This window comes from Pongo pygmaeus, chromosome 9 (genome assembly GCF_028885625.2).
Source record: "Pongo pygmaeus isolate AG05252 chromosome 9, NHGRI_mPonPyg2-v2.0_pri, whole genome shotgun sequence".
Taxonomy (NCBI): domain Eukaryota; kingdom Metazoa; phylum Chordata; class Mammalia; order Primates; family Hominidae; genus Pongo; species Pongo pygmaeus.
In genome coordinates this window covers 23,070,111-23,085,402 of record NC_072382.2, presented here as the reverse complement: position 1 = coordinate 23,085,402, position 15,292 = coordinate 23,070,111, and the positions used below count along the sequence as shown (strand labels likewise).

Sequence of the window (15,292 nt, the reverse complement as noted above, 5' to 3'; positions counted from 1 at the left end):
TGACTCCTAGAAATCTGGCTCTCATTATCCTCAGCATCTTTGCTTATTTGATCAACCCTCTTATATTCATCAAACTTCTGTTGCCCCCCTGCCCCCACATTGCACAGAGGCCTTCCCCACCCCTCCTCATCCCTGCTGAGACTCTGACCCCCTACATTTTGCTGCCCTGCACCCTCCCAGCACAGATGCCTTTCGCACACTTCTTGGGTTCTAGCGCTGGGGTGATGCTATCATTACCATCATTCTCCCCACAACTTGGGCACCCTTCTCAGCCTGCCCAGGCTCTAACACTCTCTTCTGAGCTGCCCAGATGCCCTCCTAACCTCACTTGGTCTCCAGCATCCCCATAACTCTTCCCCCAGCACAGAAGCCTTCCTTTCCCTTCTGGGGCTCTGATACCCTGCGCCAGGCTACCTTACTACTCTTCTCTTAAGCAGAAGCTCCCACCCCACTAGGGCTTGAACATTCCACATGCGCCTTCTTCCCCACCCGACCATGCAGAAATGCCCTCTGGGACTCCAATACTCTATGCCCTTCTGCCTGGACATCCTCTTCACTCCTCTTGGATGCCCACCTGTTTATTCTTTTTCTGGAGAGGGTAGAGCACTAGTTTTGTGCTATCAGCTCTACTTAAAGAGAAAGGCTCCAGAAACATCCATGAGATCCTTCAAAGAACCAGGGTCTTATGGTTTGGAAAGACCTTTAAAGACCATTTAGCTCTTAACTTGATGCATGACTTTTCAGTAACTTTTTACTGAAAAAGTTTCTGATTTATATTGAAAAATCACCAACTTACAAGACAGTCCATTTCATTTTTGAATAGCTTTAATTATTAAGGAAGTTTCCCTGCTTGTCTTGTGGGTTTGACTATAAATTTTCCTCTTGTTTAAACGGGTAAGTTTGATTACAGAAGTAATTTGAGCAAAGATGGTGTTTACTCTGAGATGAACTGCGGGTGCTCCCTATATGTGATCTCGCCATCACTAAGTCATCCTCTGAAAATTAATACTTTTACAAAAGAAAAATTATTGAGGCTCAGGGCTTGGAGTAGAACTCAAAAGCCTGTTTCAGTGTCTAGAAAGAATACTTTTGGCTATAAATATTGAACATATTGCTCAATAAATTGTAATTTAGGAGGAAATGGGCCAGGAAAAAGGAACCAGTCTGTACAGCTGATCCAAACCATCTCCCTGCTGGGTTGCTGTTGTATACCTTTCTTATCCCCACTTACCGTCATCCTGGCCTCTGGCTCTCACCTACCTTGTGGCGCAGCTCCATTAAGTAGAACTTTCTGCAGTAAGGACGTGGTCAACATTTGTGCTGTCAGGCAGCCCCCAGCCACATATGGCTATTTGAGCACTGGAAATGGGCCTAGTGTGACTGACAAACTGAACTTTTAATTTTATTTACTTTTAATTAGTTTAATTTAAATGGCCTCAGGTAGCTAGTTGCTATTAGCGAAGTTCTAGGGAGTCTGCTGGTTCCTTTTTTTCTTAATTGTGATGTGTTAAGTGCCTTTTGCTCTTAGTTAGGCCAAAACCAGAATTGATCCTGAGGATGTAAAAGCAGTCTAGCTGTGGTATAGGTTGCTCTTTTCTCTGGGTTCATATGACTAGTCTAGCTGGCTAGGCAGGTGTTCACCTTCACTCATTGCTTTATGTGATTTGGGCCTGAAGCTTAATCCTCTATAAAAGAAGATGACCTTCTCAGTTAGAGTATAATTATTGAGTGAGATGCTCCCCAGCTAGAACTTCCAAACAAGTCTGAGTAACTAAGGAAAAGTAACAATTACCATTCTCTCTTCAAAGCCAAAAACAACAACAACAAAAAATGGATGGGTTCGCAAACTCTAGGTTGCGTGGTGGCGTTGCCTGTGAGAGATACGTAGCCCTAGTATTTTCCCTGGGCTGTACCAGTTTGAGCTGGATTTCAGTGTGTGCTGCTTCTAGGCCTAATGAGTGTTTCATTTCTTCCTGGAACATGCTTTCTGTGATTCTTCTCTTTGACTCTGATTCCTTGTGGTCCCTCAGCCTAAACAGGTTGAGTATCCCTTATCCAAAATGCTCGGGACCAGAAGTGTTTTGGACTCCTGATTTTTTCAGATTTTGGAGTATTTGCATTATACACTTGGTTGAGCATTCCAAATCCAGAAATCTAAAATGTTTCAATGAGCATTTCTTTTGAGCATCATGTTGGCATCCAGAAAGCTTTGGATTTTGGAGCATTTTGGATTTCAGATTTTCAGATTTGATATGCTCAACCTGTATAGCCTTTATGTTCTGTACCCTCTCTGTCTTGTTTGAGTCTTGTCTTCCAGGAGGGAATTACTTCCCATCTGGTCTCTCCAAAATCTTCCCCTTGACTTCAGACTTACTAACTTTATGTTTCCATATCTGTCTCTTGTGGAGATCTGCATGGCACTAGACCCTTGGAGATCTTTCTTCCCTGTTTTCTTTTACACATCCTTGCCATCCAGATGTTAAGACTGGAGATTCTATGCTTCGATGAAGATCGTTTTTTCTACTTCTTGTTTTCAACTACCAATTCTGTCTCCCTCCCATTTATGAGGCCTTGATGATGGGGACTTTCCCTATAGCCTCTCCATTGCACAGGGATGCTGTTCGACAGCCAGGAGCAGCCCTTTCCAGAGCCCTTCGGTTGCCTGCCAGTGCTTCCCATCAAGCTTCCCTCTTTCCCCATTTGAAGAATGCAGCCAGCTTCTAGTCCCTTTCAGATCAGGGACTCAGATGTAACTAAGACAACACTTTGATGTTCCTTCCAAATTATCAGTTTCTCTCCTACACGCGCACACACACACACACTCGCACACACATAATTTATAGCATGTGCTCTCAGCTTAGCATATTATAAGCATTTCCTCACAATATCAAGAACTATTCCCAAATAAGATTTGTTATGATTGCATAATATTTCAGTGTGTGAATGAATCATATCTTACTTTCTCACAATATATAATATTTTAAATATTTACTAATACTACAGAAGATAATTTAAAAAATCAGTGGAGGTGAAGACTGGTAAGGAAACACTGTCGTAAGTTTAATATCAAAGTTTGTCTTACCTTGACTAACATACCAGCTGCAATTTTCCAATCACCTGTTTTTTCGCTTGTAGTCCACGGCAATACTTCCTCCTGTCATCTCAGGTGGGTCTCCATCCCGAATACAGAGAGGACCTAGAAGCCCTCCAGGTCAAACATGGAGAGTCAGTGTTAGTACTCGATAAATGCACCAACCTCTCAGAGGGTGTCCTTTCTGTCCGTAAGCGCTGCCACAAGCACCAGGTCTTCGATTACCCACAGGTGCTACAGGTGAGTGTCATTCATTACCTCTCGCAAGGCTCAGTAGAGTTTGCTTACATGGGTTAAAATTGAGCCGAGCAAACCTGAGTTGTTTTCAACATGCAACTAGAATTACCCAAGGGGAAGAAAACATAGCATTGCTCTTTACTGGACATGTAGACCTTCAGGTACTTGGATGTCTGGTGTCTTGTGTTCGTGCAAAGCTGTTTGGCCTTTGAGAGTCCATACTCCTTTCAGATAGTCATTATACTTCAAAAACACAAGTCTCATAGATTCGCAGACAAGCCACATGGACAAAGCAGGCAAATGTATCTTGCTTTTACCCCCGTATTCATAAGGCAGTCCAGAGAAATTTTCTTCTTTGAGGTGGCAACTTGCATCCCTTGACCATACTGGCCTACAGAGCCACAGTGAACTTTCCCTGGGAGTGGAGGGGTTTAGGGGTTGTTTTGATCGTTTTGCTATTTGGAGTTCTTGCCACCTTTAGCATCTCCTGTCAGTAGCATGTCCTTTATTTACATAGTGGGAATGGCTGTACTTCCATAACCATAGGGAAAGCAGTCCCTTTGGGGATGTTTTATATGTAGGATATTTGACATTCCAAGGGTATGGTGGCTAGGAAATGAGAAATTGAGCTTTGTTCACTTAAATACTTAAAATGGACACAGGTTAGCTCAAGGAGAAACACAAAGGAGCTGGTGTGATTTTTTTTTTTTTAAATCTCCAGAGAGCTTGCCCATACTGGGATTATAAAAATACATTCAAAAAGTGCTGCACTCCTCCTGGAATGTCTGGCTGGTAACAGTGGTGATGAGGGCAGGAGTATTTATAGTAACCTTTGTCTAGACAGGAAAAATGGTTATCAGCACGTGTGTCCACATCTGGATGCCGACTCTTGAGGTCAGGGGAGCTTTCCACCTGTACCTCCGGGCACCATGATGACTTCTCTTCCTCTCCTCTTGCTGCTTTTCTCATTTATCCCCAGAGGTGTTTGGAATATCGAATTCCTTTATTTCTTTTTCTGAACTTTCCTTTTCTCTAGCTTTAAAGATTAGTTTTTGGTTTTTTTAAAAAATCTTTTTCCCTCCTTCTTAAGAGGCAAAAACTGGGAGAAACAGAATGTTAGGTAGTTAAGGTCTCTGTATTTTGGTTTACCTATTGCAGCTGTTTTTTCTGTGGTACATCTCTCCTTTTCCCAAGTATTCCCCACATTGAGGGGGTTTGAGGGAGTGAATGAGGAAGAAATTTTTCATTAGATTTTTTTTTATAGAACATATTAGTCTTAATATCTTTTCAAAGGCATTGAATTCGTGAAATGAATATCTTCTATATAAAAAGCACACTGTTAGATGCTATGGGGGGTAGAAAGATGAAAAGAGATTTGATACCTTCCCTTTAGGGGGTCTTCTAGAAAGCCTGAAATTCCCGGACAAAATAATTCCATTACAAGGTAGGCTGAGGTAAGTACTGTAAGAGATGTCAGACAGTGTGCCGTGGTGTGTTTACATAGTACACTAGGGCCTAAAGAGACACATTTGCAGGAAGTCACGTTGTTAGCTGTCTAGGGGAAGACTTTGACATTGACCTTGAACATTTTCAGAAGGCCAACAGTGGTGGCATTGAAGCAATACTGAAGAGTAGAAATATTAATACAAAACATTGCAGCCATTTAAACTTTTCAAGTTTTACAGGTGTGAGCTGTTGTCTTTTGGCATTTTTGTGTCAAGATGCCTCAGTATTGCTTGGCATCAACCCTTGTAGAAACTTTGTGGTCTATAAGGATCAAAGTTAGTGGATCAGCAAAACTAGTTTGTAATCTCCTGCCTCTTTGTGTTCCTGCAGGAGGCTACTTTCTGTGTGGTCCTTCGTGGAGCTCGGCTGGGCCAGGCAGTATTAAGCGATGTGTTACAAGCTGGCTGTGTCCCGGTTGTCATTGCAGACTCCTATATTTTGCCTTTCTCTGAAGTTCTTGACTGGAAGAGGTGGGTAGTACCTTCTAGTAAACTCTACACTAGTGGTTCTGCGTGTATTATAAATAAAATCTCAGGTCATTGTAATGTATACCCTGGTTCAAGAACTACTACAGATAGTTTTTCTCTACTTTCCATTAGGAGAGTTAGTACACTGGCCTAGAGCAGTTCACAAACCGAGGCCAGTTTGCAGGCTGGCTGTTTTTGTAAGTCAAGTTTTATTGAAACACAGCCATGTCCCTTCCTTTACGTATAGTCTGGCTGTTATTGTGTCACATTGGTGGAGTTAAGTAATTGCAACAGAAATTGGATGACATACAGGGCTTAAAATATCACTATCTGGCCTTTCATCATAGGGGTCCCCAACTCCCGGGCTGTGGCCTGTTTGGAGCCGGGCTGCACAGCAGGAGGTGACCAGCGGGCCAGTGAACATTACCATCTGAGCCTCGCCTCCTGTCAGATCAGTGGTGGCATTAAATTATCATAGGAGCGTGGACCCTACTGTGAATTATGCACACAAGGGATCTAGGTTGCGCTCTCCTTATGAGAATTTAACTAATGCCTGATGATCTGAGGTGGAACAGTTTCATCCCCAAACGATTCCCTGCCAAACCTAGTCTGTGGAAAAATTGTCTTCCACAAAACCAGTCCTTGGTGCTGAAAAGTTGGGGACCGCTGCTTTTCAGAAAATGGTTACCAACCTCTAGCCTAGACCAGTGTTCAACTTTGACTACAGAGTAGACTCACCTGGAGAGCTTAAAAAAAAAATGCCTTGCCTAATTCTTGGGGATTCTGAATGTTAAAGCTCCCAGGTAATTCTGATTTGTAGTCAAGAGTTGAGAACCACTGGTCTAGAGTCTATCGAATTTGCATAATGTTGTAGATGGTGGTGGAGAGCCTCATGTAGATGAAAGCTTAGAGACATTCCCAGTGTACAGATGGACCCAGTTCCATTCTACTGGGTGTTCACCATTTATATTGCAATAAACAGAATAGCCCTCTATTCTCATGCTTCACTTTCCCAAGATTTTGCAGGATGAAGGTTGTTGAAAATTAATTCCATTCATATCTATCTCTCAGTCTTTTCCTTGCCTCAAATGCTTACTGGTTTTTTCCTCTCCCAACTTTTTTGGTATTTCTGTCCAAATCTGATCACCACAGGTATTTGAACAACTTGAATAGCTCTAGTTTATTCATTCATTCATTTATTCATTCATCTCACATTGATTGGAAACCCTCTTGTGAGTAACACAGAGTCTCTGTTTCCAAGGAAGCTAGGATCTAGTGAGAGAAGACAAACTGATGATAATGTTTTGTGGTAAATGTCATAGCAGCTGTATGCACAGGGGACCATGGAAACCCAGAAGAGAGGAGGGAGCCTAACTCAGCTTGAAAGAGGAGAGCATGTAGTTATTCTTCATGTCTTAGAGAAGCGATGAGCCACTTCCAGAATTTATCTCCCAATGAAAGCATCCATTAAGTACCTTTTATTTACCAGGTACTGTCTTAAGTATAGGGAGACAAATACAATCAAGGCCAAACCTTTTCTCAGGGACACTCATAGTGTAGTGGTAGAAGACAGAGGAGTAAATCAGCAGTTACCAAATCCTGTGATGAGACAGCTGTGACTGGATGGGATGCCAGGAGGAGGGGGAGACACACACCATCATTGGCAGTGGGATTGGTGAGGGCTTCACAGAGGCGGTAACTCTAAGCTGAGTCCAAAAGGGTATCTCTATGAGAATCTAGATCTGCTTGGGTAGTGCTAATTATGGATTTAAAGTCAGAAGGCCTAGGTTGAGATAACCAGCTCTCTCACTGGCTGGCTTTTTGATCTTGGCAAATGACTTAATCTTTTTTGAGTCTCAGTTCTCCCATCTGTATAGTGGAAATCATTTACTTACTTAACAAATGTTTATCAAATGCTAACTGTGTGCAAGGCAGTAATATACCAGGTGCTGAGGATACGCTGGTGAGTGGAGCCAGGCACACTTTCCGTCCTAATGGACTAGCCTAGTTGGCAGAAGTGAGGTTTAGAGTTTAATCATTAATGTATACAAATGTAATTACAAACTCTGCTAAATGTCGTGAAGGAAAAGTGATTGTTGAGTCCTCTCTTTCTCTTACCCACCACATCTAATCTGTCAGCAAACCCTGTGGGCTCTACCCTCTTATCCCCGTCATCAAGTCTTCCCTCATCTGCATCTCTTGCCTGGCTTTTGCAGTGTTCTCCAGTTGTTCTCTCTGCTCCTGTCCTTGCTTTCCTGTAGTTTATTCTAACACTTTAGATAGAATGATCCTGTTGGAACATGATTAGGTTATATCATGCTTTTGCCCAAAACCCTCTCATGGCTTCCCATCTCAGAAAAAAAGCACAAGTCTTTCAGTGGCCTACAAGGTCCTATACTCTTTGCTGTGACTCTGTCTGTCCCATTTCTTCTTTCCTGGTGTTATTCTCTGCCTTCTTTACTCTGCTTCAGCCACAATAGCCTCCTTGCTGTTCCTGGAACTTGCCCACCATACTGCTTCTTCAGGGCTGTTTGCTTGTTAGACTTTTTGCCTGGAAGCATTCTTCTGGCCTGCTTACTCTCTTGCCTTCCTTGTCTAATTAATTCACTGTTGGGTTAGCACATAATAGGGCTTCCATAAATATATGCCAGATAAATGAATAGATTTGCATAGATAGCTAAAGGAGAAAAGTATTTGTTAATTTAGAAAGGGAATAAAGGAAGAGTGTACTAGGTGGTTGGGATTTCACATGCAAAGGCCCTGTGGTAGGGCAGAGCATGGGGTGTTCAAGTGACTGAAATAATACCAGTGTGGCTAGAGCACACTAGTGGAGTGGAGGCAGGATGAAAGATTAATGGAGTAGGGAGTGGGAGGTAAAACAATGGAGCTGTAAGAGAACTCCTTTGAGAAGTTCAGCGAGGAAGGGAGGGGAAAGAGACAATACTTACTGGAAGGGATGTGGGGCTGAAGGAGGTTTGGGATGTTGTTTCTGCTTGTGAAATGAAACACGACTGTGTGTAGAAATGCTTTCTGTGAAGGGCTGTGTGTATGTAAACTGTTTTGCTGTTGTCTCCAGAGCATCTGTGGTTGTACCAGAAGAAAAGATGTCAGATGTGTACAGTATTTTGCAGAGCATCCCCCAAAGACAGATTGAAGAAATGCAGAGACAGGTAAGAGGCCAAGTCCAAGCAGCCCTCTTGGGGAGGTGACATGGGTGGTACTGAAATGGTGGCCTTGACTGGATACAGAGGGACAGGAGCTGAATGCCTGAGTGGGGTTTACTTCCTCCACTAGATCAACTAGCCAAACTTAAACGATAGGAAATTAGTGTTAGGTGAGTTGCGTCAAATAAGGTTTGAAATAATAACTCTCAGAGAACTCTGCAGAGGTAAGCCTACTGCAATTTTAGGGTCTTACCATAGCAGATGCAAAGCTGAAGCTCTTTGGAGGGTTTGTAGTCACAGCAGGTGATAGTCGTAGTGACTAAGACAGCCATGGAAGCTGGACCATTTCAGGGCAATACTTCTGTGTAGCTCTTGACCATGATACTATTGCTGCACAAACTAGCCCAGGTTCCGAGTTCAGTCATCCTTTGTAATTAGGGAATCCTCCCCTCTCTTCTGGAACATTTGCCATTTTCCTGCCTCTCTTTCCAAATTTCTTTTCTACCTTCTGCCACCCCATTCCCTAGGCTGCTCTCTGACTGTCTCATACTCCAGTTGATGTCCCACTGAGTCCTGCTTCCCTTTCTTTCTCCTGAAGGACATTTAATTGGGTTTAAATATCAAGCAAGGTGAAAAAGTTAAGAAGACTATCCCAAAAATTTTTAATGGACTTTTAAAAAGGTTTAATCTTTGTCAAAATCACCGACGTGGGAGAAGAGCAGGAAAAGAGGCTTGGCAGATTCTCAGCAGTAAGTGCGTAACTGGCCCACGCAACCCCTTGCTGTTAGTTCGGCACCCCCACCCTCAGGCAGAGAGCCTGCATTTGGCCTTGTCCCAAGAACAGGCCACAGGATTCTGTCTGGATGGGGGCAGTGCATCTGCCTGGCTGTGTGGGGAGGGGATCTGAGGTTCTGACTGTTACTTAAAGTTTCATTCTGTCCTGCTGCTTGAACCCCACTCTTCCCCTGACTTGGGGCTCTGCAGTGTGACTCAAGTTTTTCTCAGCTGATTTAGGAGGCAGCTGTCTTGAGTCTATAGCATCAGTTACCACTTCTTCCTCTACTTTTCAGCTTCCACATTCTGATGCTGTTATCTTGTCTTTCATTCTCTTTATCTTAGGGGATACATACCTTAATTTAGAAAATTCCCCTTAATTGTCATTTTAGAGTTTTAGGAGAGTGAGGTTAGTGATGTGTTCAGTCCACCCTCTTTATTATGATGGTGAACTTCTTATCAACACAGATTAAGTCTGTAGGTTCTTACCTCAGATTGCCTGGCTTGGGTGTCAGCTCTATGGGTTACAAACTCTGTACCCTTAGGTAAGGATCTGCCTTCTCTGGGCCTCAGTGACCTCATCTGTGCAATATTTTGGCATTCTAGTCTGAACGCAAATCGCAGGTTAGTTTTAGCTTCCCTGCAGTTTATTTATAGCATCTTCATGTTCGTTTTAAGTTTCTGGGTTTCCCAGTTGTTATTTAACCACTGATTTCATCTAAGTTTTAGTGAATCAGAAAATCAGTCCGGAGATCTCTAGATTTTTTATCTAAACCTGTGGTTCCTAAAACTTGTGTAGAAGAAAATGCTCCTTGAGGAGTCATAATGTTTGTGCATTTTGTGTTACCTTTTCTTTCCCCGCCGAGAGGTCTCACTCTGTAGTCCAGGCTGGAGTGCAGTGGCATGATCTCAGCTCACTGCAACCTCTGCCACCAGGGTTCTAGTGATTCTCCTGCCTCAGCCTCCCGAGTAGCTGGGACTACAGTCACATGCCACCATGCCCGGCTAATTTTGGTACTTTCAGTAGAGACAGGATTTCACCATGTTGGCCAGGCTGGTCGAACTCCTGATCCCAAGTGATCCACCCTCCTCGGCTTCCCAAAGTGCTGGGATTATAGGCGTGAGCCACCACACCTGGCCCACTTTGTGTTACTTTTTATGGAATCTTGATTTATTAATAAAACTAAATATAGAATTATATGCTAAAGCAGAGACTGTTTTATACTAGAATCTAGTCTAGAAAGGTTAAGAAAAAACTGGGGAGGTTAAAGTGCACAAATTCTATCCAGTTTCTTCTCCACCCCTCCACCCTGAAGCTGTGAAAGAGAATCATTTGGTTTTTGGAGTGGCGTCTACTGCCAGCTCACAGAGTACTGTTGCCCATGGGAGGGTGGTGTGGGAACCGCAGGTCTGAGATAAGCTTGGTCGTTTTCAGTATTGGCTCAGAATCATAGAACAGTTGAGAAGGAATGAATGCTGGTCATTTAAAACAGTGTACTTTTGGGTTATTTGGGTTCAAAGAGACACACTCAGAGTCAAAAGACTTGGGTTTGATCCCTGGCTCTGTCCCTTTGATTGCATGACCATGGTAAGTCCCCAAGCTCCCTAGGCTTCCATTTCCTCATTTATGAAATGAAGGGGTTGGCTAAATAATCTCTCATGTTCCATGTGGCTGTTAAAAAACTCTATGAAATGCTTGTCCCTACCAAGAACATTACTCTCCTTGACAACATTAATAATTTAGTGGTCATCTCTTCTCCCCTTGAACAGCTCTAGTCACAAGGGCCACTTGCCTCCTCTGGTGGTGAACAGTCCACTATGCCAGCTTAAAAAGAAAGGTGGTCTTGGCACTTTCCCGGCCCCCTTTCTAACTCTCTTTTCCACTTTCTGATGGCCTCTTTCCCTGTGCTGCTTTCGGACCGTCTAAAGCTCTCCACTGTGGCGACTCACTAGTCCCACTCCCCTTTCTCTGAGTAATCCATGTTCCCAAAATGACCTCTTTTCTTCTCCTAACCCCACATTTCTAGAGTGGGCTGATCTCAATTAGATATGAGATTATCTGGTTAAAGTAATTTCCAGTTAGGTATAAAGGATGACTAGGTTTCTTCAACTACTACTAGATTCCAATAGCACCCCTCCCCTCAGTTGTGATCACCAAAAATGCCTCTAGAACATTGCTTGCCAATTGTCCCCTTTGGGGTTGGGGGTGGAGGGCAAGCAAAATTGCCTTAATTGAGAACCACTGTTCTCTATAGATAGTTAATGTCTCATCTCTCTAAAATTAGAGTTATTTGGTTCTATAACAAAATATACTGTTTCCAAAACATTCTTGTCATTTTGCTTTCTGTTTACCTTCCATTGATTTAACCTGACCTTGGCAGGAGTAATTAAAAAAATGGTAGAACAGCTGATTCTGAAAAGTTCTTATACCTTAGTGAATTCTCTTTAGGGAGGTCACAGGTGGGTCTTTTTGCAAGACAGGCATCCACTTTTAGGGGAGAGCCTATTGTATCAGTAGTTGATACCTTGGAGCCCCTAGATGATGTGTCAGAATGAACTGAGGGTGAGGAACAGAGTCTGATTTGCTTGCCGAGAAACTCCGAACTAGTTTAATGGAGCTGCATTGGACAGTTGTAGCCAGCAGAGGTCTCCATCCACTTTTAATTAACTCATTTTCCCTCTGAGTATTTAAATCTTTCCAAGAAATCCTAAATGCCATGAGCCACTCTGGTGCTTCACACTGACATCTTCCTGATAGCTGCTCTCTAGAGACCGTTTCTTTCAGATGAAGAAGAAATAGTGCTTAGCACAGGATTTTACTCTCCCTAGATGCAATAGAGCTAAAGTTTCTGATTTGGCCCCAGAAATGTGGGGTAGGGTCTTGGTGAGGAAGGTATTGGAGCAACATTTTGCAGCTTAGAGTTTAGGATCAGAAAGGCTACAATCTGACAGATGTCTAAAGTGGTGAAAGTCCTTGTTGTGACGGGAATTCGTGTGTACCAAGGGAGAAAGTCATACTGCCTGACGGAGAAAGGAAATTAAATTCCCTTAGATGTGATAGTAGCAGCCAAAAAGTTAACTACAGGGCTAGAGCCTAATGTAAGTAACAGTTATAGTTAGACTAAGACTTTTGAAAAAAAGTACAACCTGTGTCTCTGGTGTCTATTCCTGAAGGCCACCAGTGAGCAGTGCTGCCGCACGTGGCAATGGGCAGACTACTGGGGGCTTATAGGGCTTTTTGTGGGGAAGTTAAAAAACAGTTCCTTAAGTCAGTAGAAGACAGTAGTTGTAACAGTATAAAGCTGACTTCTCAGTTGGTCTTTTATTGTCCTATGAGCTAATGATTAACTAGTTAATTTATTGAATCCCTAATTTTTTTTTTTGGTGGGGGGAGAGATTATAGGAGATAATAAAAAAATCTTTGATCCCCATTCACAAAGGGCTTGTGTTGGGGATATATGGGTATAAGCATAAAGAAAGTTGAGAAGATGATGCCGATTTTTCTAGGTACATTATGGGTCATTAAGGGTCTGAAATGGAAGAGAGAAAGTTGGGGCTAAAGCTGTCAGGATGAATTTATTGGAGATGTAGAATCTGAGGTAGGCCTTGAGATGGGAGTTCCATCAGCCATCTTTCTTATGTTGGAAGGCAGGCAGAAGTATGCAGCTAAATATTTTTCTGTAGTCAAATGGAACATTCATATTCCCAGTCTCCCCTGAATCACAAAGAAAAAGTACACAATCTGGGGTCTCAGAAGGCTGGATAGGCACTAGACTGTATCGTTAGAAATGTTTGTATGGATAGGGAGGAAGGTGTAAATGGATCCCCAGTTTATCTGTTGAGTAGAATTTCCAAACATTCTTTTATTGGTCAGTGGCTCCACCAGCAGTGACCTCTAACCTCAGCCACACTAGGAGGTGGAAGTTAGGAGCCTGCCTTGCCTTTGAACTCTTCTTTGTACTCAATTGACTAGAAGCCTTTGAGGTGGCAGAAACATTCAGCATCTTCTTTTCTCTCTAGCCTTTAACACTTGGGGTACATTAAAATACCAGTTTCTTTTCAGTCTATTACACTGATCCATCTCAATGTGCCTTCATATTTTTCTATTAAGCATACCAAATATTGGTGCTGCAGAGAAGTACTTGAAGATGTAGTGGGCTGATTAGGAAAAAGACAAAACAATTTTATTTAAGAAAATAAAACCTCTAGACTATAGTTGGGCCTAGTAGTGATCAAGAAGAGGGTAGAAGAGGCCACAGAACAGTAAATGTGTACATACACTGAAGTTCCTGTACTTTATAGGAGAGCCCCTGTGAGGGGCCTCTTATTTTATCCTACTTGCATACAATTTCAACACATTTGAATTATTTGGTTTTCATAGCCATAGTAGTTTGGAAGAGACACATTTAAAGTGAAGAAAGACTACTAACAGTGAAGGTATCTGAGATGGGTTATCTGCTAATCTGGTATGAATAAAGAGGATGGAAACACTTTTTTTTTTTTTTTTTTTTGAGACAGGCTTGTTGTGTCACCCAGGCTGGAGTGCAGTGGTGCGATCTCAGCTCACTGCAACCTCTGCCTCCTGGGTTCAAGTGAGTCTCGTGCCTCAGCCTCCCAAGAATCTGGGATTATAGGCATACGCCACCACACCCAGCTAATTTTTGTATTTTTGGTAGAGATGGGGTTTTGCCATGTTGGCCAGGCTGGTCTCGAACTCTGGCCTCAAGCAATCAGCCCTCCTCAGCCTCCCAAAGTGCTGGGATTACAGGCATGAGCCACTGCGCTGGGTGGAAAAGCTATTTTTAATAAAAAAGAATGCTCAGCATATTGAATGTAAGGACAGCCAGCTTTTCAGGTTTCACTGTATCCTGGATATATCATTATAAGATGGCAGAATTCCTCAATTCAGAGAAGTACATCTTTATTTTTCATATTTTGAATTTCTGACATCCAAATAAGTCTTATCATCAATTTGAACATCAAATGTAGTTTCTATTTCTTCCCACAAAACTGTTATTAATGAGGCATCTTAAAATTGAGGGAATACAGAAATTACTATTCATGGTGATGCCCCTGAATCTTTAAGCTAAGTTTAATTTTGTTTAGCATATATGTTTTTAAGATATTTGATCTTGTGTAATATGTTTTATAAAGTTTTCTGTTTAAAATGTTTGTTTTTATTTTTAAAAATTGTTATTTGCTTAAAAGTGTAAACCCTCAGATGTCTAGAAACCTTAGCAACCCAGACTGATGTACTGAGGGTTCCCTGTGCTGCTGGCCGGTCTGTTATGTCCATGACAGTTATATAGCTGTCTGTGTCAATTTCTCCCTCATTTCCCACCCCCAGTGTACACCAGTTTACAAAGCAGACTCAACAGAGTGGTAAGCTAGGCCATTAGAAGAGTAATCTGAATTTTTTTATGTGAAGAAACTGAGGATAAAGAGACGTAAAGTAATCCTCCCAAGACCACACAGCATGTGAGGGACAGACAAGCAGCACACTCTGTTCTGCTGCCTACAACTTCATTCAAACCACAGAGCTGTGTGGCCTGGATTGAGGGTAAAAATCAGGATGAGCTTCCCAACAATTCAAGCTAAGTACTTATTGAATGGTCTTCCTTGAAAAAGTGGTTGCTTGAGACATTTAGGACTGGACACAGCCCTGGAAATATATTATGAGGAATGTGGAAAAGGTTTCACTCTAATTTCCAGTATCGGTATTATAATGTCTACCATTCTTATCCACCCTGCACCGCCACTGTGAAATTGAGGATTTTAAAAAGTATACATAAACTGGACTCTTGGGGCTTTTTAAAAAATGCCAAATATTCCCTGCCCCTTCTCCTCCCCTCTCCAGTCCTGACATGCCACTCCAAGCTGTGCTTCGTGGTCTCTGCTGTTGTACTTGCCCTTAGACAGTTACTGGCTGCTTCCCTTAAACAGTGCACATTGACCTGATCCCTGGAGTTCTTCCTGTGAAGTAGACAACCATGGTTCTGATACAGAGGGAGGCTCTTTGGCCAATGGGAGAGCCTTGGTAATGGGTGTAATCA

The 15,292-nt window shown here is 42.5% G+C and overlaps 1 protein-coding gene across 7 annotated transcripts in view; it reads left to right on the top strand.

The window, feature by feature from the left end:
• The window catches only part of EXT2 (exostosin glycosyltransferase 2), a 157,931-nt gene that overhangs the window by 28,256 nt on the left and 114,383 nt on the right, over positions 1-15,292 (top strand). For 5 of the 7 annotated variants that reach the window (XM_054437888.2, XM_063670963.1, XM_054437886.2 and 2 more), the window contains 3 exons: positions 3,136-3,331; positions 5,165-5,304; positions 8,378-8,471. In XM_054437888.2, the coding sequence (XP_054293863.1) occupies positions 3,136-3,331; positions 5,165-5,304; positions 8,378-8,471 (430 nt within the window). The remainder of the gene's footprint in view (positions 1-3,135; positions 3,332-5,164; positions 5,305-8,377; positions 8,472-15,292) is intronic. The other 2 variants (XM_063670965.1, XM_063670964.1) reach the window with 1 other exon arrangement.